The sequence below is a fragment of the Colletotrichum paranaense genome, assembly GCF_030867605.1.
Source record: "Colletotrichum paranaense strain IMI 384185 chromosome Unknown Scaffold_7.1, whole genome shotgun sequence".
In the NCBI taxonomy this organism is placed as follows: domain Eukaryota; kingdom Fungi; phylum Ascomycota; class Sordariomycetes; order Glomerellales; family Glomerellaceae; genus Colletotrichum; species Colletotrichum paranaense.
In genome coordinates, this window is record NW_026848965.1 from 1762685 (window position 1) to 1788899 (window position 26215).

A 26215-nucleotide genomic window follows, 5' to 3' on the forward strand; every position below is an offset into this window, starting at 1 on the left:
GGTTTACATCATTAGTAGGATTGAAAAAAGTTTTCGCCGAAAGGACGAGATTGGAAAGGAAAACAACGGATGGAGCACACAACGGCATACCCACGGGCGACGACAATGACATGGCCTACTTAGTGAAGACACTACAGTCCTAGACAACTAAACAAAATAACAAAACATGATGAAGCAAACACAGTCGTCTCAGACGTTTCGATCGTGACATGAAAGATTACTTGACGGCGGCGTGAATCTGAAATGCTATGAGAAGATGAGGTCTTGGGAGGAGAAATTGTGTGATGACTTGGAGTGGTGCTTGATGACCCAAGTGACCCAGCCTACTTTTGATTGGATTGCTGCCCCACTCCAACGAGTACAGTGATTTTCTGCTCCCTGATTCGCTCATTTGCCAACTTTCCTCCAACTTCTCAACTTCGACCTCGGCCTCATCCTCTCACTCACTTGAGGCACTCACTCGCCCACAGACGTCTTCTTCAAGGACATCTTTCCTCTATCAGAGAGAGAATTTGTGATAACCCAAACTTTGAGGACCATTCTTTTACTGGAACCTTTGCGTCATTTTGCCTGACGCCAGGCTCCCAATCTGAGTATCTTACGAACACCTACCTCACTGAGCATAAGACGGCCTACACGAGTGCTCGGCTGTACCCTAGCCTTTACCCCAGACAAACCGACCAACAACAGCAAGATCCAAAAAGTTCAGGAAGACAAGTAGCTCTCAAAGGGGTTCAAGACGAGGGAGAAAAAAAAGAGGCTGCTTTACATCGATTAAAGCAGCAAATCAACCTGGGCCGTTATTTCTCCTTTCTTCCCTCCGTTGCAGACGCAGAAGCCTTTTCTCTGCTATTCTGCCCTAGAAGAAGGTTTCGAATATCAAACCTGGTGAAAACACAAATTTTGAGGAAGAAGAGAAAGAGAGGAAGAGGGGGGAAAAACTCACGAGACACGATGTCGAGATTCGTATCGGCGGGGGCCATCAACGCCGAGACAGGCGAGGCCGTACCCCAAGACACAACCGCAACACCCGCAACAAACGCCGGCGCGAGCACTGCCGGCTCGGCGCCCAAACCCGCCGCCGAATCCAGAAAGAGCGCCGAATGGGACCTCGTGCAGAAAGAACTCGACGCGGAACGCAGGCGTAGGGAGGAGGCGCGCGTCAAGTCCGTCGAGGGCGGGGAGAAGAGTCTTTACGACGTCCTGCAGGCGAATAAAGCCGCGAAGCAGGCTGCGTTTGAGGAGGCGAATAAGATTCGGAACCAGTTTCGCGCGCTGGATGATGATGAGATTGATTTTTTGGACGAGGTTAGGGAGGCTAAGAAGGCTGAGGAGGAGAGGGTTAGGAGGGAGACGGAGGAGGGGCTCGTTGCTTTTCGGAGGGCGCAGGGGGGTGGTACGGGGGCGAAGAGGGCTGGTGATGGGGAGGAGGAGGGTGAGAAGGGGGAGGAGATGGGTGGTGAGGGGGAGGGTGGTGATGAGTGGGCTGTTGGGCCTAGGAAGAGGAGGAGGAAGGAGAGGGAGAGGGGGTTTGGGGTGAAGAGGGAGAAGGGGGGCGAAGACAAGGTGGACGAGAAGGGCGATGGTCAGGTGAAGAGTGTTGGTAAGGGGAGTCCGCCTGTGCCTATGCCTGCGGCTACGACTACGACCACAGCTGCGCCTGCACCGGTGAAGGGGAAGCCGAGTCTTGTTGCGTACGGATCTGATTCGGACGATGACTGAGAGGGGATGGGCCGATGGATCCTGGGACATGTTGTTTCTATGCCAGAGCACTTGACGGGGTGCTATCATCATGGAGGTGCTGCTTCATCTGTAGATATTGATACCTACTTCATGCTTGACGTGTTCTCCAGCTCAAGCAAGGATATACCTTATCCGCAAGAACCCACAGTCTCACGATGTAACGTGGAAAGACGATACCGGGGAAAAGAACATTATGGAAGAAAGAGGAGTGTACAGTAATATTCGTAACAAGCGGAGGGCTTCTTGGCATTATTTTGGCCAGTGAACCCATAGTCTATGATAACCTCCCGCGCTCCAGTCCATGCAGCGAAACGGAAGAAGATACATGAAAAAGCAAAAAGAATGAAGAACATCAAGCTAGAATTACAATGTGCTGTGAACCCTCCACTACCCAGTCGCTTTCTGTATAGCTGTGTGGGGTGGTGGTCAAGATAGTTATACATCGTCTCCTTTCTCTTCTCCTTCGTTATGTAGAACCAAACGAAATGAGGCAGAGGGGGAGTCCTTTACTCGTCGTCAATGTTTCCGACATTGGGCCCCTTACGCTCCTCCCCCTTGACGACACTCCACCCCCACGTGCCCAACGACCGCAGCGTGCCCTTGATCCAGCCCTCAATCTGCGTCTCGGGGATGACGATCCCCTTTGCGCGCTCCTCATCCTCAGCCCGGATCTCAAACCGCCGCATACGCTGCGCGATACGCGGATCAATGACCATGGGCGAAGCCCAGATGCGCTCCTTGGTCTTCTCCTCCTCGTCGGCCGTCGCCTCGTCGACTGGCTTCCAGACGGACTTGACCCAATCGCGTTCCTCATGCACCAGGGCACGCTGCTGTTCGTACGGCGTGAGGGCGGAGGAGTCATCTGCGGCGGTCTCGGGTTCGGCGTCGCGGTATTCGCGGGCGTGGGCGAAGCAGGCGGCTGCGACTTGGCGGCCTACGTTGTCTGCGAGCTGGCGGCGGTTGAAGAAGCGGCCCATACGGGTGAAGGTGCCGGCGAAGCCGAGGAGGTGGGGGAATTGCACCGGTTCCGAGGGGGAGAATTCGGCGGGGAGAGTGGGAGGGAGGTGGGAGGCTGAGTAGTCTGCCGTGGTGTTGTAGGGAACGGGTTGGCGAGGGCGGTCTGATTTCTTTTCTTCTTCCTTGGGCTTTTCTTCCTCCTTCTTTTCTGCTTCCACGGCACCGCCCTCTGTTTCTGTTGCTGTAGAATCTGAGGTCGCTTCTGATGCTGCGGGCTGCTCAGGGGTAGAAATTACCTCGGGCTTGGGAGGCGGGTCAAGGGGACCGAGCCAGCCCTCGTGTAGGCCGCGAATGTACTCCTTCCACGCGTGACGCCCGATGACGATGTCTCCTCCGGGGCCCTCGAACTCGGGTGTGTTGTTCTTGGCGCGGATGGCGTCGCGAATATTCTCCTCGGTGGGGAGCAGCTCGACCTCGGGCCTCTCCTCCCTGCTCCTGCGCCTCCGAATCTTCTCCGCTACGGCGGCGCGGACATCACCCTGCTGCCGGCCCTGGACAAATTCCCAATCCAGACCCGAGGCGGCGAGGATGGGCTTGACATACTCGATGAAGTGGTCCTGCGCGACGCGCAAGCCGTCGCCGGGCGGGGAGGCGAGGATGACGGTGAGTTTGCGCGGCAGCTGAGAGGGATCGGTAACAGGTTCGCTGGCGAGCGGGGAGACGGCGGCGGCCCAACGGGCCGTGGCGCGCTTCTTTTCGCGCTTGTCGTAGATGATGGCGGAGGAGATGGCGCCTGTGAGGGAGAGGAAGATGAGCCAGTTGCGTGAGGGTAGGCGTTTGGGAGGGCCGCGGAGGCCCATCATTTGCCAGACTGGATTCGGTTTCGCGGCTTTGTAGCCTTCTGCTGCGGAGGTGGCTGTTGTTGTGGTTGTTGTCGCAGCGGTAGGAGTGGGTGCTTTCGGGGCCGCCTGGGAGATGCCATTGTCAGTTTTGAGGTTCGTGATGGTAATGGGGACCGCTGGATGCTTACCTCGGGCGGCGTGGGGTTCGAGTCCGCCATTATGGGTGTATATTAGGGGGGATGAAAGTATTTAGAAGTTTTCGTGTAAGGCGATCTGGTGTCGCACTGAGAATGCGACTATGAAAACGGTGGCTCGCAATGCCTCAAAATGTCCTGTCCTACCTCAGGCCAGGAGAACTGAGGTGAGGTTTTTGGAAATTTTAGTCGCGATAAGAGCTTCGCCGAATTATCGGACCTATCTGTCCCCAAACGGCATAGTGCAAAGTGACGACTGACCGCCTGCCATAAGTGGAATAGTGCCCCGAGGGACGTACCGAGCGAGCTGTCACGGCATCTTCCTCTCCAGAGCCTCCTCTTTTACCATCAAAGTCAGTTACACCACTAAGTTCAAGATGAACTTCATATTCGCCTGATTTGGTGTAGGGAATTCCTTTCCATATTGCCCGCTTAGATCCTGATCCCGGTAATTGACTGCCCATGTGATGGGCGCTACACCGAGACCCACGTTGAACCAGTTGTCTGGCGATCCCCGAAGAACAGTGGCAGATCCTGATGCATGATCGACTTATTGCACAATGACAGCCCAAAACTCGCGATGGCAGGCAGCTGCATGGCGGATAGGGCGTCGTCGGGCCGTGGTCATTGGGCGACGATGGTAGCGAGCATGGAGCTCGATCATGGATCACTAGGTAAACCTGATACAGGCACAGGGCATCACCTGAGCCCGGCGGCCGTCCTCCGACCAAGAGCTTCGTCATCCCAACCGAGAGCATAATGTGTGGCGGTGCCTTAGGCTTGTTGATTCCTCCTGTGCTGCTCACGAGATTACGCCATACGAGGTAGAACGTGGTGGTGCTGTGAAGGGGAACACGGCGTAATCGATAGACAGAGATGGTGCCAAGCTCGCCAGGATGCTGGTGACATGCACCAGACCGCGGCATCGAGGATAGAAGAGCAGGAATGCCATGCCATGCATACGAAGACGAAGAGTGTAACGCTGCCATGTGCCACGGATGAGCTTGTAAGCTTGTTCCTGTGGCGGGTGTGACAATCGTATACGATTTGGAGCGTATGAGAGCGGGGCGGCAGGCGTTCAATATGCTATTTATTGCTAGAGTCGTGTCTCACGGCGGCTGTACACGGCCGACGATGCCTCGTGCCGATGCCGAGCGTGAGCCAGGCTGTTGGGCTGGGTGGGTATGGTAGAAGACGACGACGCCGCCGCCGCCGCCGGACCGCTCGATCAGGAATGAGTTGGCAGTTGGCACACTTCAGTGGGGGGTCGAATACAGTAGAATTTCTTCTTTGTCTTTGGCCATAAGAGAACCCCTGTTGGAGCCTAGGGACCAAGTGACGTGCGGATGCGGGCGAGACGAGATGGCGACGGGAGAGATGAACTAGGTGGAAGGGATAGCCATGCTTGTGGGTTAGGCGGGCAGGATGCGTAAGTGATGCGACCGCTTGAGCTTTCCGAAGGGCTAAACGGTATGGCCATTTAGAGACGTAGAGAAATAATCCGAACTTTCAGGTTAGGCTGTCTGCGTCCGGTTGATACCCAAGTAACCTTGCGGCAAGGCACTTGACGTGCTCCGGTTGGAGAAGGGAATTGGCGAGATGCCGGAACGATGTTGCACGGGGAGAAGTGAAAAGCCAATCGTGGAGACGGAGACTGAAGATGGCGGTGGCACTTTAGTACCTAAGATTCGATGGGTAGTATCAAGTGAATGCTGGATCTCAGTGAAGGTCTCATGTGGTACGTCTGTTTCCCGGTGAAGAGGGGCGGTCATTTGAAGACTGAGGTTAAAAGGTGAGAGACGATTCGGAAACAGAGGCTTGAGAGGCGGTAGTCGTAACAGAGTTTCCGCTGGGCAGTCGAGGTCCCCGGGGGAAAGTCAATGACTGAGTCGAGTGAGTCGGATTAGAGCTTCAGCTCCGGGGGCTAGCTGTAGCATCCAGGACCCGATACGTTGGCGGGCCGAGTTCCATGATCCATGGCATATGATGATGTCGAATTGGACGTTGAGTCTGGAGCATCAAGATGGAATTCAAGAGTCGGTGAAAGGGGGAGGATAAGCGAGTCGTCGAGGTGCAAGTAACTTTCCATAGTACGGAGTAAGGCGAGGTACATGTCGGCGGTCTCCTGCCAATTGCTTAGTACATCGTCCGCGCCCCTCCTTCCTCGTTGTTGATTGCCGCTCCGCACGCTTTGTGGGTCACGGCCGATGATGGGGATGTTTGGGAAGGAGCTAGAAATGCAATGCAGCAAGCTGTAGACAGTGCATGGCATTGGTTCCTATTTACCAGCGTGTTGAGAGTGTAAGCGATGCACTTCCGCGATCGAAGTAAACAGTAAGGTGTCTAGACTGCTAGGGAGTGTACAAAGTAGCAAGTGTCATCCTCGCAAGGCATAAGGCCAGATGCCAAACCTCTAAGTGGAGGAGGTGCGGCGGAGGCATGTCCAGAATCCCAGTGGATGCAGCTCCGACCCCACCTCACCCCGCTCATCGGCCACTCACAGCTCGGCATTGGCTGAATCTCAGGGGTACTTGGGGTCCAGCGAGGCCCCTCGACTTTCAAGGCCGCGGCGCCGCCCCTCGAGTGCCCCCTCCCCTGAGTTCTCAGATCCCCGCCTCGCCTCAAGTGCTGGTAGTGTAAATTTGTACGTAGTAGTGTGTTGCTCGTGGCAGGTGCGGCGTGGTTTCTCTTCAGGAGGTCCCTTCCCGTCACCCCGTCTGGTCTTGCCCTTTTTCTTGCTGCGACGGGCTGCATAACTTGCTTCCCTTAACTACCTCATTGTACCTTCCTTGAAAAGGGAAGGGAAGGAACATCCTACGACACTGACGTTGAACCCAATTGCATTCCTTCCTTCCATTCAAGGCTTACACAGTACCTCGGATACCTAAGTAATGGCTGATAGCGGAATGTACCTGCTACCTCTCTCGACCAACTCCTGCCTTTCCAATGGAAGAAGTCCTTCCTGCACCATGACTCTGCTCCACCTCACTGCCGGGGCCGCTTCGCAGGTGTCCGTCCCTCTGTGCAGTGTGCACCCCATCATCACCCCTCCTCCTTCCCCCTCCCCTCCCATTCTCAGACCGACCCCAAATCCCAAGGCCTCCTCAAACCTTGGAATCAGCCTATTCGTGCCTCCTTTGTACCAAGTCCTCGACCGCCTCCTCGTGTGCGTGCTGAGAGCAAAGTACAGAGTACATTCTAAAATACCAAACACCAAAAACCACGTTATTCCATACGCACCCAATACCTTAGGTACCTTACCGAGTGCCTCGCCCAACATCAGCTATCCTGTCGGTCTCGTGACTTGAACCTCTTTCTCTCTCTCCCGTCCCTCCTCGACAACTCGACGTCTGCCAGCTTTGCCTTTCCTCACCTCGCTCAAGCCACAAGGTGCTTCAACCTATCGCCTCCTGTTACCTGTATACACCGACTACACATAGCTAGCTTCCTAGCTCTGCCCGGTAGTCGTTGTTCTCGCCCTGCACTGTTGGCACTGGGGAAATTCCACCCCTTGGAGCATCAAGCCCCTCTACGCCACCTTTGCACCTTTTTGCTCCATCGGCAAGCGCCCTATCAACAAATCCTCGCCTCCCACCCCTTTTTTTTTTTTGCTGGTGAGCATACGGATAGACAAACTAGCTTCCTCGACCGCCTTTACACTACACTCACTCAACTTGCCAAGGTATGTGGTGATACTCCAACCTCCAGATATCATGATCTTCACGTCCTGTCCTGCCTTACCGACCTTACGTTTCCCCCCATCCCTGGCCTATCCTCTCACTCACTAGGGCACGCACTTACCATTCATCAAGTTCCAGTGGGTTGCGAGGACCTCCCATCCACTCACCCGCCCACCGCAATCTATTCTTCTCGACTTCCGCCCCGGGGAACGACCCCAATCCATCCAACCACCCGCCTTGACCCTGCGCACTGCGGCTGCAACCTTCCCATCTCCTTTAGCAGCCTCCCCGCCGTCTACCACTCTAGTCGTTGCCTCACTTCCACGGTCCGCTCGCCCTTAGCACTGTCAATTAAACTGCCACTTTGCTAGTCGCCCGCACAGCCTGCGCAACTACCAACCCCTACCCGCACACGACGTGCCCCCCCGAGTCAAGACGAAACTTCTACACAATGGAGGGTAATAATAACCGTCTCTACCTCAACATCGGTAACCAAAACGATCGTCTGGGTCCCGGCGGCGACCGACAATATCCCACCACGCCTTCTACCTTTCCTCAGCCCGTCTTCCCTCACCAAGGCCAACAGCAGCAGCAGCACCACCAACAAGCCGGCGGTATGCAGCACCAACAGCAGCAACACCCGGGGCAGCAGCAGCAACAGCAGTATGCGACCGGTTATGCTCAACAGGGCTACTTCCACCCGAGCCAGCAGCAGGGCCAATATCCTCCCCAGGGCCACGGCGACTACAACGCGGGCTATCAGCCTCGATCCAACACCCCGGGGACCAATGATCCCAATGTCGGTCTCGCCCACCAATTCTCTCACCAAAACCTAGGCGGCGCTGCTCGGGCGTCGCCCTACGGTTCCCGTGGGCCCTCGCCCGCTCAAAGACCTCGCACTGCCGGTGCCTCGGGACAGACGCCTCAGGGTTACGGACACTATGCGACGCCGCCGATGCCGAACCAGCAGGCAGCTCCCGTCGAGGTCTTTGCTCCTGCTCCTGAGCGACTCTACGAGAAGTACGGCCCGAACGCCAACAACAACCAGAAGAAGTGTACCCAATTGGCATCCGATTTCTTCAAGGACAGCGTCAAGCGTGCTAGAGAACGCAACCAGAGGTGAGTGCAGGACAAAGACTTGCCAGCTCGAAAGCAGCCACGTGCTAATCTCTCGTTACACAGACAATCCGAGATGGAGGTGAAGCTTTCCGAGCCTGGCCAGAGCCAGCAAAGGCGCGAGCAGATTTGGTCCACGGCCGGTCGCAAGGAGGGTCAATACCTGCGATTCCTACGAACCAAGGACAAGCCCGAGAACTACAACACTATCAAGATCATCGGCAAGGGTGCTTTCGGAGAAGTCAAGCTGGTCCAGAAGAAGAATGATGGCAAGGTGTACGCCATGAAGTCTCTGATAAAGACGGAGATGTTCAAGAAGGACCAACTTGCCCACGTCCGTTCCGAGAGAGATATCTTGGCCGAGTCAGACAGTCCCTGGGTCGTCAAGCTCTTTACGACTTTCCAGGACTCTTACTTCCTGTACATGTTGATGGAGTTCTTGCCCGGAGGTGACTTGATGACCATGCTGATCAAGTACGAAATCTTCTCTGAAGACATTACGCGCTTCTACATTGCCGAGATCGTGCTTGCGATTGAGGCAGTCCACAAGCTGGGCTTCATTCATCGGTAAGTCAAATTTTGTCGGTAAGCTCAGAGCCCGCGAAGCTGACAGGCCCAGTGATATCAAACCCGATAATATTCTACTGGACCGCGGAGGTCACGTCAAGCTTACCGATTTCGGACTCTCGACCGGTTTCAACCGCTTGCACGACAACAACTACTACCAACAGCTGCTGCAGGGCCGATCTAACAAACCGCGCGACCGTAACTCTGTTGCCATTGACCAGATCAACCTTACCGTCAGCAACAGATCCCAGATCAACGACTGGCGTCGGTCGAGAAGACTGATGGCCTATTCCACCGTCGGAACGCCCGATTACATCGCTCCCGAGATCTTCACAGGTCACGGCTACACCTTCGACTGCGATTGGTGGTCCCTGGGCACCATTATGTTTGAGTGCTTGGTTGGATGGCCTCCTTTCTGCGCCGAGGATAGCCACGACACATACCGCAAGATTGTCAATTGGAGACAAACGCTGTACTTCCCTGATGATATCCAGCTTGGTGTGGAAGCCGAGAACCTGATTAGAAGGTGAGTAAGTCTCAGAACAGAGGCATTTTAGGGTACTAATATGGGTCAGCTTGATCTGTAACACAGAGAACCGCTTGGGTCGCTCGGGCGCCCACGAAATCAAGCAGCACTCATTCTTCAGAGGAGTTGAGTTCGATAGCCTGCGTCGCATCAGAGCTCCTTTCGAGCCTCGCTTGACTTCAGCCATCGATACCACGTACTTCCCGACCGATGAGATTGATCAGACTGATAACGCCACGATTCTCAAGGCTCAGGCCGTTCAGCAAGCCCGCTCGGGTGTGCCAGCGGTGGTCGAGGAGTCTCCCGAGATGAGCTTGCCCTTCATTGGATACACCTTCAAGCGGTTCGACAACAACTTCCGATAAGCGCGACAAACGCATTGTTTTGGTGGCCAGCTTATTGCGACTTGTATCCCGATCCCGGGGTGTACCGATATCATGCCGAGCAAGACGCGGAGATTCGGAGGACCAAGAGAATACCTATCAGTGATTCGCTGGCGACTCCATTTTGCCTACTGCCAAACCAATACACCCAGATTCTTGTCTTACAAGATTTGCATTTACCGTTGTTTTTTGTTTTCAATCACTGCATACAGGGCGTTTACTCGCATCAAAGACACCAAGTCGCACAAATCATGTAGATGGGAGAGTGAAAACGAGATGTCTTTCAAGGGGGTATGTAGTCGAGACGGCCGCGGATCACTAGAGTTTTCATTATGAGAAACATGATGAAGAAGACGGATAGTAGGGGGCAGCGTGAGGAGGGGATGTCAGGATGTACTGGTAATGCTGGATCTATCAGTGATGGATGACACTGGGATTCAGAGAGTCATGAGGACGACTGGCAACAGTGAAGTGATAGATGCAATCCAGACGATGCATTTGAGAACAAGACTTGGGACTTGATGGCTCAGAATGTTTGTGGTGGTTTTATTGTCGGCCTCTGGTGGCTATAGACGGTACATCTTCAAGTGTATACTGTCTTTGAGTAAGTTACGTAGGTTGTTTGGCCACGAACTTCTCACCATTCTTTCAATCCGATTGGGCACAGGCGAAAAGCACACTGCAGGTCCACCGTCTAGGAAGTGCTAGACGCCTCGTCCTCTCCCAGTGTCTTGAAGGACCGCATCAAGTTTCTGTATAAGCCTCTGTCAGGATTCGAACTTTGCACTACTTGATAAAAGTGACTTGTGGTCAGATTACATTCATTGTTGATGGGTCTACATTCTGTCTGTTTTGTCTTACTATTGGTACTTGTTGAATAAGGTGCCTTCATAGGAATCTCTGAATGTAACTTATGAAGCCAAAGCTTTCTGCTAAACTCCATGGCCCAGTGCCACGTCGGAACCTCTCCTGAAGGTTCATGTCAGCTCTTCTATTTCCTTGCCCGGGGGCCTGATAAGCAAAAGCAAGTCTTACAAACAATTCCCTCTCTCGAATTACCCACGCCCAACGCCGTGATATGACACCCCCTGATGTCACTGGAATAGGGCCATGTGGGCCACTGCTGACCAAGTTGACCCAGATAACAACCGTTTGCTTCAATGCTGTCCGAGGCACGAACCCTGATCACTATGAGAGACAGTCTCCTGGTGAATCCTATATCTGAGCGAAGCAGAACTGCCTTCGTGGCATGCCCCAGAAACCCCTCCCGTCATGTCGTTTTTATACAGCCTTTTCTAACACCCTTTCCGCGAACAACAACGCAGCTGTTCCCTTCCCACCACTTCACCTCCTCGTACCAGGCGCCGCAACATACCTCTCCTCGCGCTCCGACATGAACATGACCTGCAGCCAATACTCCTTCGCATCGGGATCCCAAAAGCTAAACTGCTTATCGTCACGCTTATCCAGCTCGCGCGCGGGGATCTTGAACCCGCACGTCTCGTACGGCTCCGCCGCCACCAGGAGGTACTGGAAATTCTTATCCGGCTCCTCGATGCGCTGCGTGAAGGCGTTCATGACCTGCCACTTGGGCTCCACGTCGGGCGCGATGTCCGGGTACTGAAGCTGAAATAGCAGCCCCTGCTGACGCGTGATCGGATCGCGAATCTTTGTAATCTTGTACCCCGGCCGTCCAATCTTGATCAAATTCCGCCTCGCGCCTCCCGCGCCGAAGCCGGCGCCGACGACGCCGACAGGTAACCCGGTCGCCGGGTCGATGTTTTGTTTCCCCTCTTTCTGTTCGCGGGCGGCGCGGCGGGCGAGGTTGGTCTGGTGCTTTTTGCCCTGGGTGTGGGCGAGGTAGGAGCCGTCGTTTTGGTGGACGGTGAGGCAGAGGCGGCACTCGAAGGAGCCGACGTGGTTTTTGAAGAAGTAGGGGTCCTTGTCGAGGTCGATTGTTTCGAGGGCGAGCTTGCGGAGGCGTTCGCGGCGGTCTGCGTTTGTTGCGCTGAAGGAGGCTACGCCGCCGCCGCCGAATTTGGAGCCGGCGCGGTTTTGGTAGTCCATCTTTGTGGTTTATGGGAAGGTGTTTCGCGATGTGGAGGAGAGGGTTGGTTGTGGGTTTTTGGTTGTTGACGTTTTTTCGAGGTGGTCCTTTTCGATGAGGGAGGAAAGTGCTTTGCTTGGATTTGGTTGCAGAGGTGTAGAAAAGGTGGTGGTCTGTTAAGGAAGGACCAGTACGGAAGGCTGGAAGCAACTAGATGGAAAATGCGACAAGAACTTGGAGTCGCGAAAAGTAAAGGTCCACTTCTGTTCACCTCGGTGAGTCCGACACCGAAGCGGAGCCAAAGATTCTCCGACCACTTTGATATGGCCCGTGCACCGGTGAGCTCGGTCAGCTCCCACTAGTTCACGACTTCACACGGCCCGCGTTCACTTACACCAACTTGGAACAAACAACAACCGTCACGCTTCCTGCCCCCCTTTGTCGATATTTCGCTCCCGGGACCTCCAGAATTCTGGATTTCCGCTCATTTCATTCGATTGAGGGCTAATTTTCTCAAAAATCCGGGGGCGTGGCGCAATGGTAGCGTATCTGATTCCAGTCCAGAAGGCTGTCCGTTCGAGTCGGGCTGTCCTCAACTCATCTTTTTGCGTTCTTGACGATATGATGGACTACTAGTTACCGAAAGGATGTCTGTTGGTTCTGGTCTCGTAGGAGGGGCCCAGCCGGGTGCCAAGAGGAAGTAAGCTTCATCGGTTGGGGTCCGACTCCCGAGAGCCTGATTTACTGCACCAGTAGCCATCCATGCAGCCCATGCAGCCATGCACACCCCGCGACCGCCGTTACTTGTAGTGGTGTGCCGAAGAAGGGGGAGTTAGGACTGGTGGGCGGAACTCTCGAGTATTCCAACTTTACAATGGCCACATCCGCAGACCGGTCATCCTCCTTCACGTCCAGGTGGTCGGGGCCGTGCTGCGTGTTCACTTGGATGTCCGAACAGGAGAAGAGAGGCGCGTACATGGGATGACTTGCTTTGGGCTTGCCAAAGGCATGTTCTGTCTTCTCGGAGAATGGGATTGATTCATTGGCCGAGGGGAAGCACTTGCACAACCCTAGCAGCTTGTCAGATTTCAGCTCGTCAGTCCAACCATCGGCGGAGCCGTTGGCCAGGAGTGAAACGGCCGCCACCACTAGCTGCATCGCTGCGTTCGGAACCGGGAACATGAGTTCGCAGTCGTACTAGGATTGCAGAGTGCGAGGGTCTGGAAGGTGCGTAGAACATTCTGCGCGTGTGTCCGGCGCCGCGTAGTCGCAAGCGTTCCTGGCGTATCCCACACCTCCACCCCTCTTCCCCACTACACTACGTCTTTGGACTCTTCGTCGTCTCGAGCCTGTCAGTTGCCAGTCGTGTCCGTTTCGTTCCTACCACCCGCGACTCCCTGACGTCAACATCTACCAACTTACGAAGCTCGTTCATTCAGCTGAGCAAGGGGTCAAAGTATGATGAGTCCGACTGTGGCGGTTACTGAAGCAAGAATCCTCGCCCTCAACTCCGAATATTGCTCTCCGACCCATTCAACATATCGTAGCCACAACCTCATGAAACTGTATGGCAAAGATGGTAGTCTAAAGCATGGCCTAGATCGTCCCTCGGCGGCCTGTTTCGCTTCAAAATTTGGACACGATGAAGCTGCTGCAATGTAATGCGCGCCAAAGGTAGATGCAAGGTACCCGAGAAATTCAGGGCTTCTCTCTTTTCTCAAGACAACGTCATTGCTCGCTCCATCACGGAGGCTTTGAGTTGATGTCTTCTTCGGCGGGAGGCAGCCGGCCACCCTGATACATTGAGTTGGGCAGTAGGCTTGCTGTAGGAACCCATTCCAAGGCGCGCGCACACACATACATATTCCGCGCTCATTCAGCATTTATAAGTATAGGATGGCCCTGTTGATCCTCCCTTTTGGTTCTCCCTCTTCATCCTTCTCCTTGATCATTCTCCTCGATACTCCTTCTTGGTTCTCATTTTTGATACCCTTTCTTCATAACCATTCTTGGCGCTGCTTCTTAATACCCCTTCTTGGTATTCGCTTTTGATACCCCTTTTCAATACTCCTTCCTGATACCTCTTCACGATCCCTCTTCTTGGGAAAGCCTCTCGATCCCTGTTCTCGAGCTACTCTCTTGATCTTGTTTCTCGAACCTCCCCCCTCGAACCCTTTTCTTGACACCTCTTCCCGAGCTCTCTTCTCGACTCTTACTTTCTGCTATTGTCTGCATTATTCTCGAGCCTGCTTTAATCACACTCCGCGACCGGGCGCCATGTCCCGCAACATGACTTTGCCCTGGTGGGCATCGCTGCCAAACTTGACTTGGAATGTGACCGCCAACTGTTCGTCACTGGGCAACTTTGCAAACAGCATTATCCGCACCTCTCCGAAATTGGACTATTGCAATGTCCACATCAACGCCCTTTCCAATCTGGTTCAGTCCTCCTTCAAGACCAATTCTACGGGAGAGCTTGGCTACGGCACGCCTCAGCAGATAGCGTCCTGGTACCTATCTGCGTGTGGTTGTGTCTCAATGATCGCTAATGCTACTTGCGACGTTGAAACAACTTCGAGTGCCTTGGATTTCATAGATGCAGTCCAATTAGAGCTCGAAAAGTCGGCAAACACGACGTGTATCGACGAGCTCCGCTGGTCTCTTGGGATTCAAGGCAACGCTGATATCGCGGGTGTTGGGGTGAGCTGAAACAACCAGACTTTCAGGAACTACGAAGCTAATCACATGTGCATATAGGTTATGGTCACTTTCTGTATCGAGGCCTGGCTCATTATCGCTTTCTATGTCGCCAAGGTTGTGGAATATTATGCCGGAAACCGCATCTTGAAGGCCCTAGAAGACCCAAAAACCGCGTCCCAGATTGGCGGATGTCGACCTACCGCAGCCTCATGAGTGCTTTTAAAGAGATCTTGGAAACGTTCTACTCGAGCTCCGTTTTCCTGAGTCTAGGCTTAGTAACTGCCTCGATCCATACCGCCGCTGCCGCCTCAGGCAACGGACAAGACAGACAAGTCGAACGATGGATGGCTGGCGAAGATCTCACCGTGTATGACTCGCAACTCTCGGCTCTGGCATCGCTATTCAGTATTCAGGTCACATTCATGGCTAGCTTGATGCTTCAGGAAGCAGCAAGACGTCGGGGCCTGGTGATTTTGACCACTGTTGCAGTCTTGGCCCTCTTAGGGGTGCTACTTGTGACGTTGGTCAGCTTGATAGTGTGGCAAACCGTGCAGCTGCCCAAGGTTGTCGAACAGTTGCTCCAGGACACGCTGCAGAGTGACCGAAGGGTGAGGGTATTCCTTCAGGTGTCTGTGAGTGTCACCGTATTCATGATGGCTATCTGCAGTTTGACTGTTTTGGTAGTCACATATATGAAAAAAGGGACAGCCGGAAAGGAAGTACCGTCGACTCCTGAAGCTGGAGAAAGTGATCAGGATTCGGATCCGAAATCTGAAGAGGATGGACTATCGTCGAACCGAACAGGTGGACAGGAGAAACAGCCGCCAACTCAAATTATTGGAGACAAAGAAGACCAGACATCTCAAAACGTTGGTGTGGGAGGTTCATCGCTTGGTCAAACCTCTGGAAAGCGGGAACAGTCGACACCTTCGAAGGCTGCAAAGGGAGAACAATCACCAGCACAACTCCTCGCAGCCGAATCCCGGGTCGTGCAGACGATATTGATGGGCATGATGCTCGCGACACTCGGCATCTTCTTTGATTTTCGCGAACAGACTATCAACAGCGGCGCAGCGGGTGACCCGCAACTCGAATGGAGCTTCGGGCAAATTATGGTTTTGACGACCTGGGTTCCTGTGATTCTCATCTTCTGGAGTACACTCTTCTTTACACTCTTCTTTACACTTTTCTGTAAGTATTTGATTTCTTTGTTATATAAACCTGCATGTGTTCTAGTCGACGAAGCTAATTTTTCGAAAAAGTTGAAATTATGATAGCCCCTGGGAAGCGCATGCTGCCTGAGTTTGGGGCAGACTCCAGCCTTGGTAAAGTCCGACAAAGTCGCACCGCTTAAAGCAAGATGTTTCGAATAATTCAAATGAAGGGAGAGCGTCCGGAGATGTTGGCTGGCTTTATCATCGGACAAGATTGTCAATGGTGTACTTGTGGTTTTTATCCCCTACGCTCGTTTTGGCTCGGAGGTGTTTTATGTTTCATCTACCTCGTGGCATCTCTGGCAGAGCCTTGAAGGACGTCAAATACATTAATATTCTATTCTCGTGCCAAAGAATTCATTTGTTTACGATCGAAACTGATACATATCTAGACTTGAATGAACAAGCATATCGAAACCTTATCCAGTCTTCTTCTTGCCAGCCGCCTTGCTGACAGCCCCGACATCCCGTCCCCAAATAACAGCAAGCGCCGCGCCGCCAGGCCCAACAAGCGCACTCCACATAACCAACTTACCCAAGTCCATCACAACCTGCCCGACGCCCTTCGTCCCATACGCCAGGTAGGCAATCCAGCTCCACGTCGCCAAGGAAGCGCAGTACGTATCCCACTGCAGCAAGTCCAAGATGCCCCTCTCTAACGAAACCATCTTCACCTGAGACCACGGCGAAGTGGGACGAAGAATCTGCACCATTGCCTCGATTGCGGTCTCCGAAGCCCAGTCAGCCTTCCAGAAGACATAACCGATGACGCCGTAGGTCGTGACGGCAATAACAGACAGGGCGTAAGTGTAGATCCTGCGAAAGTCATTGATCTTCGTCTGCGGCCTCGACTTTGCGGCTGAAGGGACCACGCCAAGAGCGCTGATGAGTTGGGCAAAGATCAACTGCCAGATGTCGGACCAGAGGGGGAAGGCCTGCCAGACAGCGAGGAGGATCTCCTGGGTGCGCGGAGTGATGATGCTGGGGCTCGGGAGCGCTGCGAGGAGCGTTGGGATGAAAGCGCCAAAGGTGAGGGAGCCGATGACCGCGCGAGCTTGGACTGGGTCGATGGAGATTGCGGCTGCGAGTTCGTCTGGTGTTAAGGACCCTGGGATCGGGGAGGTGTAGAGGTATGCGAGGAAATAGAGCGGTAGAGTGGCGCCGAAGGTCATGAGTTGCCAGAGCATTCCCCAGGAGGTCGTGCTGTTCACTTGTTAGGGTTGGCTTCTACTGAGGTTGTCAAGGACGAACTCACTAGGAGACCAGTCTTTCTCGGTTTCCGGCTCTCAGACCTTCCACTTGAATGAGGACATGCACGGCGAGCAGTTGGCCGGCCATGAAGATTGAGAACAAGGTAAGATTCGGGTCATTGCCGTCAAGGATGGGCTTGAAGAACCGGACGAGCATAGTGAGTAGGCTGTCCAGCGGCTTCAACGTGGTGAACGTAATCGGCTCTCCGGCAAGGGCCGACTCTGTGGAGTCCATGAGGCCATTGGTTACGGAGAGGTCGTAGATTGCGACCTTGGCTAGATAGAAGATGGAGAGGAACACGGCGGCGAACACTGACCGAGACATGTTGGCTATATATTTTGATGATTGGAGATGCAATGAAGTATTTGATGATGAGAGAATGGAGTCTGCGGTTGATCGTACCGGACCCGAGCGGAGTCATCCTGAGGTTAATCTCACCGTGGATCCCGGCGATCAGCTGATCGACGCAACTCATCTGAAGTTGTACCCGTTCACATCCTCGGGAAGCTACTGTGTTCCCTCGGTAAGAAAAGTCATAGCATCTCACTTGATGGGTCTCATTGGCTAGTTCATCGACACTTGAGTTGATTGAATTGTATGTGATTTGTCTGAAGATTGAAAGTAAAAAGTATCCTCCAAGCCTTTTGTGGCCCACCCTGAACGCCGTTTTGATGAATTGCTAATTACTTTTGTAGAGCGATGATGCAGTAACATTACAGTTGTATCATGCGATTCCCCTCCTGTCCTTGCCTTGTTCTATGGTGTGTGCATTATGAGCTCGACGGCTCTGGGGATCCGGCAAAGCGGAACACGATGTAAAGCAGCGGCGCAATCTTTCTGAGTCATTCGGACCTCTTGCTTTCAGGCAGAGGCTGAGGGGACTCGAGCCAGCCGCGCGACGCAGCGTCCTTGATGCCATCGAACCAGATGTGCGCCATCTTTGCGTAGCCCGCGTCGCTGGGGTGCGTGCCATCAACGAGATCGCTCTTGAGCGGGCCCTTGTCAGAGTGCATATCCACGAGGACGACCTTCTTGGAAATCGCCTGCTGCTCCGAGGCCAGTGTCTTGTACTGCTCGTTGACCTTGAGGACGCACGCCTCCGTGTTGTTGTTCCCGTTCACGAGGAGGGTAGAGAGGACGATTGTGGCGCGCTTGGAGGTGTCCCAGATGTAGTTCATCATCTCGAGCATGCGAACGTGCGCGTTATCCGTGTCATAGCTCTGCGCGCAGTCATTTGTGCCGGCGTTGATGAGAACCAGGTTCGGGAGCGTCTCGGGGACGGAGATCTTGGCCTTTGCGAGAACCTGCTCGATGCGGAAGCCGGACCAGCCCTCGTTGTCGTTGTCTTCCATTGTGCCGTTGGGGTGGTTGCCGACCATGTCGACGGGGTTCCCGTCGGCGACGAGGAGGTCGCGAAGGACCTTGCGATAGCCGTTGCCGTCTGAGGAGGTGAGGCCGTAGGTGATTGAGGCGCCGAGGGGCATGAGGCGGAGGGAGACGTTGCCGCCGACGAGGATGTTGAAGTCGGCTCTTGAGTGTAGTGCCGGGGCTTGCTGCGCGGGGGCGGCGTAGACTTTTGAGTGGGTTAGTGATGCCGTTGAAGATTTAGAGTAAAAATCTGGGGTATTATGGAAGATGAACTTACCAGCAGAGGTTGATGCCAATAATGTGGCTGCCCACCGGAGGAGGAAGACGTTTGAGTACATGATGGTGGTGAGATGTCTGATGCTCAAGTGATTAACAGCAGCGTGAGGTGTTTCTAGGTGTGAGTGAGATGAGTGAGGTATACGACTGCTACGATGAGACACTACAGACGCGGGTTCACGATGAGACGCATGGGCAGCGGAGAGGTTAAATAAGTATACAAGATGCCCGAGTGAAAGGATCGGATACCCAGAGCCAAGGAAATAAGCTCACATAGGCTGGGAAACGGATCATCTTGTGGCAAGGACACCCCCTTGGTGCGACTCGGTACCTTGCTTTGCCAGCTTGCCTTGCTTCTCTTTGCGCTGTACGAAGCTGCACACTGCAAGCTCTAGTTCATTGAGAAACAACCCCCTTCGGAAGGATCAGACGGCTCATTGCGATGTTCATTGGACCAATGCCGTGTTCGGAAAAGTGAGGTGGGCGGGAAGAAGAAGGGGGGAGGGGGGTGTGTGACACTAAGGCGTGCAAGGACGCGGGGGTGGTCGGACAAGGATGACGGAGGGGAGACTTTAGAGGAGTAGTGTCTGGATGACATGTCAAGGCGAAGGCGAGGCCGAGGGATAGGATTATGTCAATGAGTCCGAAGGACGGGATGATGGGTAGGGCGAGTGACAGGAGAAGGACGTTGGAAGTTCGGGGAGGATGAATGAGGCGGCGGCGGAGGCACGGCGGTGCGACTTTCAATCGCCGTGATCCTTCTATCAGTCTCGTGAGTTGTTAGTGTGAGATGAGATGAGCTGGAGTGAGAAAAGAGATTGAGTGTTGCGTGGACGGAGTGAAGGGCCCCAAGGTCTCGTTCCTTCGAATGTTGCCATCCATGATCTATTCGTACCGTCTATGATCTATTACACGCAAAGAAGAAAAGACACAGAGCAAGGGTCCGACGTTAGAATGTCTCTCGTCTGGAAAATACGGCACAGCAACATGGCTTGAGAGTTCCATTTCTTTGCATCTTTACATCTTAGCGTCGGTACCTGAAGGTGGTTTTTACACACTGAGTGCAACTCCCCGCAGAAAATTGAATGATCTCTGACAGGGAAAATGAGTCTTGTCCCGCATTAGGCACCTGCCAATCTGTTTCACCAACCCCGGAAGTCTTCCACTGAGCTTCCATTTTTACCGCCATCTCACGTTTTCTCATTCAATCTCCATCATTATTCCTTGTGTTAAGCTGTTTGATTATTCTCCGTGGCTGGGGCTCATGGGATCATTCGGAGTGTGAGTGGTTCAGTGAGATTCACATAAGAGAAACAAAAGTATGGATAGGAATAATAAGACGGCTGGGTTCGGATGGTGAGAGGAGACTGTTCGGTAAAGAGTGCTAGTGAACTCGCGCCCCATAGGTGAGAATTTGGCTTCCCCGGCGGAGTCTAGAAGAAGATCCCGTATGGCTGTTTTTGGCGTCATCCCGCAGGCTTCAAGCATCGAACAGATCCCTGACCACCCTCTTTTCCCTCCTCATCCTCATCCTCATCGGCCAGTCGCCGTTGCATCTTCCTTTATCCGGGAATAGCTGTGGCTTTACACGCGGAGTCCCTCCGAACTCTTGGTCCCAGCAAATAACTTCCCGACGGCGGCTCAGTTTCACTCTTACAAACACAGCCGCACGCCGCGCTTCTCCAGCCTCTTCCTGTTGTCTTCCTATTTCCCACTCACTCTACTCGGTACAGAAGTCTCTAATGCTGCGCGCCCATGTCAGATATTTCAAGCCCGGACTAATCTCCCCGACTCCTGCGTCAAGCTTGATCTCGTTCCTGCCTCTGCCTCCTGTCTGTCCCACCGTTTCGTGCCTCTTCATTGCGCTGCTCGGATTCCCCTTGTCCGAGCCCCCTTCTGAATTCCAGGGCCTCCAGCTTCCAGGAGCCCTTCAAGGGTCCCGGCTGCCGACAACGCGAGGGATTCGGTTCAATGACGGAATCATGTCCCAACCCGGGGCGCCGTCCGGACTATTGATGTGCGTTCACGAAAGCTGACAGCACCCGCGCTCGACACCGCGCCAGAGTGACAGAAATGCAGAGAGACGCATGTCCCTTGCGGTCGGTCCGAGTCCCTGACGTCAGGGATCGACAAATGCCAGCAAGGACGCATAACAGTTGAGAGTGTTTTTTCTTGTCGCGTGGTAGACCACCACCGGCCATTGCGCACTACTTCTGAAGGGGTCAGATCGGCGCTCAAAGTTGATCGCCTCAAACGATCTCACTTGAGGGTAATGCGGCATCGCGGCGTTCGCAGCAGGTGTGAGAAGCCAAGTCTTGGAGGGCCGGCAGAGATGTGCCGAGACTGTAATCATGGTCTTTCACGTGAGACGACATCAGATCCATTGTGCTTCGCTGATGAGAGTCGGAGTATTTATGTGTGATAACGGATTGCATCGACATAGCATTTTATTGAAATCCAGCCCTGCAGCGCTGCTCTACAGGGAGCCATTCAGCTTCAGCCTTCACCGAAGGTCTTCACCGAGACCGTGATACTCACCGAGATCTCACCGAGGATCCCATTCTGAACCTAGAACCTCTGTCTAGACAGCCTTCTCTTTCATTAAGGTTCTTATTTAATGCAAGAGCTTGTGAAGTCATCTGATGAAGCTCAGACACAGGTTCATCTTCATCTTAAAAGACTCTACCGTTGTGAATGACCAGCGACAAGTGACTCTGGTCTCATCTCAACTTATCTGCGGCCAATAACCGTTGGCTCCGTCACACCCTCCAACGGCCCGCTGCAGTGTTCCGTGTTAGTGCAGGTTTGGTTTTACCCATATTTTTGACACGAACACCATCAATGTGATCGGTTCGCGATATCGAAATGCGACCAGAAGCATGGTCTCGTAGTCCCTTATGACCCGATGCTTATCACGTCTTCAGGTCCGTGGGTTGTTGTTGTTGTTCCCCAGCCATCCCAGCCATGGCTGATGCGTTGGCCTTGATAAATGATGGCTGTCCTTGAGTTACGGGATTCAAGTGTACATATTTTTCACTCGAATCTCCAAGCTCAAGGTTCCATCCCTCGATATCTCAAAGACCCTTGTCAAAATCAGAGTACCGAGACGACTGCCGAAGCCCGCCATGTCGAAACCTCTCCCCTCCCGTCCAAGTAACGACGACAACGAGAACTCCCCGCTTCTACCGCGCGATGCCTCCCCCTCCTCTCCCCATAACGAAACCGACACCGACCCCAACCATTCGACGCTGCTCCTCTTCCGCCGCGCGGTCGGCATAAACACCCACCTTCAGCCCGCCGACGACTGCGACCTCGAAGCAGGCCGCACCTCCGCCCTCGGCATCTACGCCTCCACCATCGCAGCCCACCGCCGCTTCCGCACCCTCCGCATCCTCGCCACCGTACTCATCTACAGCTGCCACGCAACGCAAATCGTCGTCGGCGGCGTGCTCACTTGCCTGGGCCCCAAGGCGGGGGTTCACCGGACAAGTATCACGGTGCTCGGCGGCGTGAATACCGTTGTCGCGGGCGTGTTGACGTGGATGAAGGGGCAAGGGATGCCGGATAAGTTGAAGAATAAGGAGATTGATTTCCGAAGACTGCAGAATTGGATTGAGGAGACGGAGGCGTTGATGGTTCTCGGGACGGTCGGCGGGACGAGGGAGGAGGTTGGAGGGTTGGTTGAGGCGGCGTATCGGCGATGGAATGCGGCGAACGAGCGGGGAGAGGACGGAGGACCCGGGGAGGAGTACGAGGATGAAGGGAGAAAGGGGAAGGGCTCGACGATGAGATGGCTTCGGGGGCGATGATACTCAGGTTTAAGATGCCGAATTTTACTTGGTTCGTGCGAGTTGTGAGCAGTTCATTGATCTCATGAAGAGCGCGGTCCTTGAACCATATTGAGCTTCAATTTACATCTCATACCGACTTATCGTATTTCACAGCTTAGCCTTCACGACGACAGCATCACTGCCATTCTGCTGATTCCTCTGCCCCCTCCTCAGCATTGGAATATCATCCGTCACGCCAGGTATCTCATTCTCACACCATTCATGCCCACCCAAACCACTCGCCAGTATCGCACCAAACCCTCCCTTCTGACCCTTTTCCCCGATGAGAGCCTCCTGGTCAAGCGTCCCAAGACAAATACTACCCCACTCCTCCCCCTCGCTTTGGTAGTAAAGCCACGAGCCGCATTCTGTGCAGAACCCTCGCTTCGCCATGGGTGTGATGCTGAACTCGCGTAGCGTTGATGTGCCTTTGAGAGACGTCCACTTCATAGGCCAGGGAACGCGCTGAAAGGCAACGAAGAGGGCGCCGGATTGCTTGCGGCACTGGGTGCATTGGCACGTCTGGGCATTGGCGTTGAAGTCGTGGGTGTCTGAGAAGGTCGCTTCGTAGCGGAGGGCGCCGCATAAGCAGCCTCCTGCTACTGTCGTGGGTTTTGATCCCGGTGAAGAGGCTGAAGTCATCGTTGTGTAGTTGTGGGGGGTCTTAGAGGATTTCGTGGTGTTGAGTTGTTGAGTGAGATGTGAGTGAGTTGCGACCGGTGAATGATGAGGTCTCAGGCTCTAAAGGCTCCAGATTTTGCAGTAAATTGGGGTTATTGAAACCTTCAAGACGAACATATGAGAGTCGAAGTTTGCATGCTTAGAAATCTCAAAGGGCGTGAGCTTTGTGTTGTGTTTTGTCAGCGTCTACGTCAGAGTTGTCATTGACGCCCTTCGCGATGCGGGTGCCGATAACACGAGCCATAGTCAAGCCCCCCGCCAATACTTGACATCGCCAACACCTCAGCGCAAACTTGATTGAACTGCTTAGGGATAAGAGTGTCATTAAATCGTGAATTGCATGTACAATCTGTCTATGAAGTCTTTCATATCTCTATATCGTACCCCTTCTGTACCTGTTCTAACCAGTCGGAACGGTAGAACCATACCTTGTCCTAGTTTAGTAAGTCATTCTCAAGTGTGGATGTCTTCATCTCAGTCTCAATAGACAATGCAATTCATCGGTCCTCCTCATCCTCTGCAACCCAGTACGCTTCAACCTCAACAATACACGTCCGCGCCGGGACCGTAACAGCAATGGGGAATCCACCATAGTCCGGATCGTCATTAGGCATAATCAAAAACTCTCCGCTGCGCGTCTCATCACCATTGAACACCCGCAGCGTCCGGAGCTCACCCTTCTCATCAACCTCTTTCTCAGCAGCCGCAAGAATTCCAGTAAACGTTGCTTCCGGCCGCACGCTCTTGAAGTGGACGTTGAAGCCGCGGCCCACGGCCAGGAACTTGGCGTCGCCGAGGTGAATAATCATACCGCCGCCGGGTCCAGGCTTGCCAAACACGAAAGCGCGCTCGACGATGACCTCAACGTCGCCAATCACTTTGGTCCACCTCTCGCCCTTGCCCGCCGTGTTGATCTCCTCGTCAAAGAAGAAGCCGAACCTATCCTCGGGCTTCGCGGCGAGCAGGTACGGCGCCACCTGCGCGAGCAGCTTGAACTCGCGCCCGACGATCTCCGGGCCGGTATCGATGCCAAAGGGGCTCGCGCCGAGGGCGCCGTAGGTGCCGTAGGACAACCACACCCTCCGGGCACCGTTCTCGTCGCGGCGCTGCTCGGGGATGAAGAGCGGGTTGCCCTGGGCCGCGTAGTCTTTGCACACGGCCTCGTAGGTATGGAAGTAAAGGTCCGGCGCGAGGAAGTCGAGGGACTTTTCGGCGGTGAAGATTGTGTTGTGGCGCCAGATGTCGAGGACATGCGGGCAGGGTCCGCCGGAGGGGTAGATGCCTGGTGCTGCGCCGCCGCCGACCACGATGGGGACGCCGCGGAGGTCGAGGTCTGCGGGGTCATCGAAGTTGAGCCAGGTGTTTGTGTAGAAGGGGATATCGTATTCTTTCTTTCCGGCGGCGGCGACGCGGCCGACGTAGGAGGAGATGTGGTAGGCCATGAAGGCTTCGTCTGCTGGAGGTCCGGAGCCGAAGACGGATGTCCACGAGTGCGAGCCCGAGGCAGGCGGATCGGCGAAGCGGGCCTTGAATTTGGGGTGTAGGTCGGCTGACTTCTCGTTGAGGTGACGGAGGAGCGCCTCGGGTACGGGCGCGGCAAAGGCCTTGTCGGCGCGGCGGGAGCGGTCGCGGGAGTCGCCCAGAAGACCCGTCTCGTTCTCGACCTGGATCATGAGCACCGTGTTGTGCTTGGCGTCGACCTGGGCGAGGTGCTTACACAGCGCAGCAAAGGCCCTCGAATCCGCCGCGCAACCCTCCTCGCTGAGCGGCGTGACCATCTCAATGGTCCTCTTGACGCCTCCCTTCTCAAGGACCTGCACGCGCGGGAAGCGCTTAGTATCTCGTTTTACCCAGTGCGGCGCGTACGTCGAGATGCCATTCTTGTAGGTGCCGAACCACAGGAGTACGAGGTGCATATCGTGTTCCCGCGCACCGGCGAGCACAGCGTCGAGCTCGGAGAAGTTGAAGTTGCCCTCGGTGGGTTCAATGTCCTCCCATGTCACGGCGCCGAGGAGGGTGTTGATGTGGTTTGACTTCATGGCGGGCCAGACCTCGGACATAAAGCGGGCGGAGGAGAGGGAGGAATTGTGAAGCTCGGCGGAGAGCATGAGGAAGGGCTTGCCCTTGAGGTAGAGCTGGGTGTTGCCATTGGTGCGGCGTAGGTGAGGGAGTTGCATGGCGGGGGATTCTGATGCTGTCATGATGGGCAATTGAGAGAGAGAGTGTGTGTTTGTGTTTGAAGGCAGTTGGGAACGAGACAGCGTGAGATCAGGGAAGAGTTAGAAGGGAGAGGACAGAGAGCTGAAGACCACGGATTGGAAACGCTCGTCGCTCGTTGTCAGGTTGAAATAATGTCAGAATGATTTCGAGTCAACATTATCCCGAGGAGCTTTCTCTATCAACGAACCGCTTTTTGGAGGGTCTCTCGCCGGCGCCAGCTCCGCCTCGGAGAATCCGAAGATGACTTGCTGAATGGTTGTCCGGTGTGGGCTTCTATCTGCTTCCGGCAGTCGAAACGTCCACCATTCGTCCGCTTCAAGACGTTTGAATGGGGAAGAGGATCCATTACTGCCGCGGCATGTCAGACGGGAGTTTGCAGATCGCCTGATGGGCCGAGTTCGATCCCTTTGGATGGCTTCGGATATTCTTCGCAACTCGACTTACAGCTTCGGATATGCTATATTCTGTTACTATTGTCCCATGTTCTAGTCTATGTCAAGGTGGGTTAACATTCAAGACTTAAGACCATTTCCCCGCACTTCTGATGACGCATTTTAGTTGGAGAAATTGAAAGCTGGAAGAAGACTCTTTGATCCGAGTTCCAGGAACTAAACATGCGT

General features: G+C 54.2%; 12 protein-coding genes across 12 annotated transcripts; 5 read left to right on the forward strand and 7 right to left on the reverse strand.

The window, feature by feature from the left end:
- Nucleotides 1-954: 954 nt before the first annotated feature.
- On the forward strand, nucleotides 955-1722 carry CPAR01_09422 (uncharacterized protein; the record flags this gene model as incomplete). Its single annotated transcript, XM_060493687.1, has 1 exon — nucleotides 955-1722. One exon carries the CDS (start codon nucleotides 955-957, stop codon nucleotides 1720-1722), a length of 768 nt encoding a protein of 255 aa, XP_060347817.1.
- Nucleotides 1723-2249: 527 nt separating this feature from the next.
- Nucleotides 2250-3760, reverse strand: CPAR01_09423 (uncharacterized protein; the record flags this gene model as incomplete). The annotated part of the gene is made up of 2 exons (XM_060493688.1): nucleotides 2250-3668; nucleotides 3731-3760. 2 exons carry the CDS (start codon nucleotides 3758-3760, stop codon nucleotides 2250-2252), a joined length of 1449 nt encoding a protein of 482 aa, XP_060347818.1.
- Nucleotides 3761-7867: 4107 nt separating this feature from the next.
- On the forward strand, nucleotides 7868-9990 carry CPAR01_09424 (serine/threonine-protein kinase cot-1; the record flags this gene model as incomplete). Its single annotated transcript, XM_060493689.1, has 4 exons — nucleotides 7868-8535; nucleotides 8599-9099; nucleotides 9152-9625; nucleotides 9675-9990. The coding sequence occupies 4 exons, from the start codon at nucleotides 7868-7870 to the stop codon at nucleotides 9988-9990; spliced, it is 1959 nt and encodes a 652-aa protein (XP_060347819.1).
- Nucleotides 9991-11352: 1362 nt separating this feature from the next.
- CPAR01_09425 (splicing factor 3A subunit 2) lies at nucleotides 11353-12075 on the reverse strand (the record flags this gene model as incomplete). The annotated part of the gene is made up of 1 exon (XM_060493690.1): nucleotides 11353-12075. The coding sequence occupies one exon, from the start codon at nucleotides 12073-12075 to the stop codon at nucleotides 11353-11355; it is 723 nt and encodes a 240-aa protein (XP_060347820.1).
- A 721-nt stretch (nucleotides 12076-12796) lies between these two features.
- CPAR01_09426 (uncharacterized protein) lies at nucleotides 12797-13213 on the reverse strand (the record flags this gene model as incomplete). The annotated part of the gene is made up of 1 exon (XM_060493691.1): nucleotides 12797-13213. The coding sequence occupies one exon, from the start codon at nucleotides 13211-13213 to the stop codon at nucleotides 12797-12799; it is 417 nt and encodes a 138-aa protein (XP_060347821.1).
- Nucleotides 13214-14344: 1131 nt separating this feature from the next.
- On the forward strand, nucleotides 14345-16109 carry CPAR01_09427 (uncharacterized protein; the record flags this gene model as incomplete). The annotated part of the gene is made up of 4 exons (XM_060493692.1): nucleotides 14345-14755; nucleotides 14813-14945; nucleotides 15026-15946; nucleotides 16033-16109. The coding sequence occupies 4 exons, from the start codon at nucleotides 14345-14347 to the stop codon at nucleotides 16107-16109; spliced, it is 1542 nt and encodes a 513-aa protein (XP_060347822.1).
- Nucleotides 16110-16388: 279 nt separating this feature from the next.
- CPAR01_09428 (uncharacterized protein) lies at nucleotides 16389-17544 on the reverse strand (the record flags this gene model as incomplete). Its single annotated transcript, XM_060493693.1, has 2 exons — nucleotides 16389-17172; nucleotides 17225-17544. The coding sequence occupies 2 exons, from the start codon at nucleotides 17542-17544 to the stop codon at nucleotides 16389-16391; spliced, it is 1104 nt and encodes a 367-aa protein (XP_060347823.1).
- A 518-nt stretch (nucleotides 17545-18062) lies between these two features.
- On the reverse strand, nucleotides 18063-18926 carry CPAR01_09429 (GDSL-like Lipase/Acylhydrolase; the record flags this gene model as incomplete). Its single annotated transcript, XM_060493694.1, has 2 exons — nucleotides 18063-18793; nucleotides 18866-18926. 2 exons carry the CDS (start codon nucleotides 18924-18926, stop codon nucleotides 18063-18065), a joined length of 792 nt encoding a protein of 263 aa, XP_060347824.1.
- Nucleotides 18927-20606: 1680 nt separating this feature from the next.
- CPAR01_09430 (uncharacterized protein) lies at nucleotides 20607-20900 on the forward strand (the record flags this gene model as incomplete). Its single annotated transcript, XM_060493695.1, has 1 exon — nucleotides 20607-20900. The coding sequence occupies one exon, from the start codon at nucleotides 20607-20609 to the stop codon at nucleotides 20898-20900; it is 294 nt and encodes a 97-aa protein (XP_060347825.1).
- A 1089-nt stretch (nucleotides 20901-21989) lies between these two features.
- Nucleotides 21990-22673, forward strand: CPAR01_09431 (uncharacterized protein; the record flags this gene model as incomplete). Its single annotated transcript, XM_060493696.1, has 1 exon — nucleotides 21990-22673. One exon carries the CDS (start codon nucleotides 21990-21992, stop codon nucleotides 22671-22673), a length of 684 nt encoding a protein of 227 aa, XP_060347826.1.
- Nucleotides 22674-22802: 129 nt separating this feature from the next.
- On the reverse strand, nucleotides 22803-23336 carry CPAR01_09432 (glutathione-dependent formaldehyde-activating enzyme; the record flags this gene model as incomplete). The annotated part of the gene is made up of 1 exon (XM_060493697.1): nucleotides 22803-23336. The coding sequence occupies one exon, from the start codon at nucleotides 23334-23336 to the stop codon at nucleotides 22803-22805; it is 534 nt and encodes a 177-aa protein (XP_060347827.1).
- Nucleotides 23337-23872: 536 nt separating this feature from the next.
- CPAR01_09433 (glycoside hydrolase) lies at nucleotides 23873-25576 on the reverse strand (the record flags this gene model as incomplete). The annotated part of the gene is made up of 1 exon (XM_060493698.1): nucleotides 23873-25576. One exon carries the CDS (start codon nucleotides 25574-25576, stop codon nucleotides 23873-23875), a length of 1704 nt encoding a protein of 567 aa, XP_060347828.1.
- Nucleotides 25577-26215: the final 639 nt, after the last annotated feature.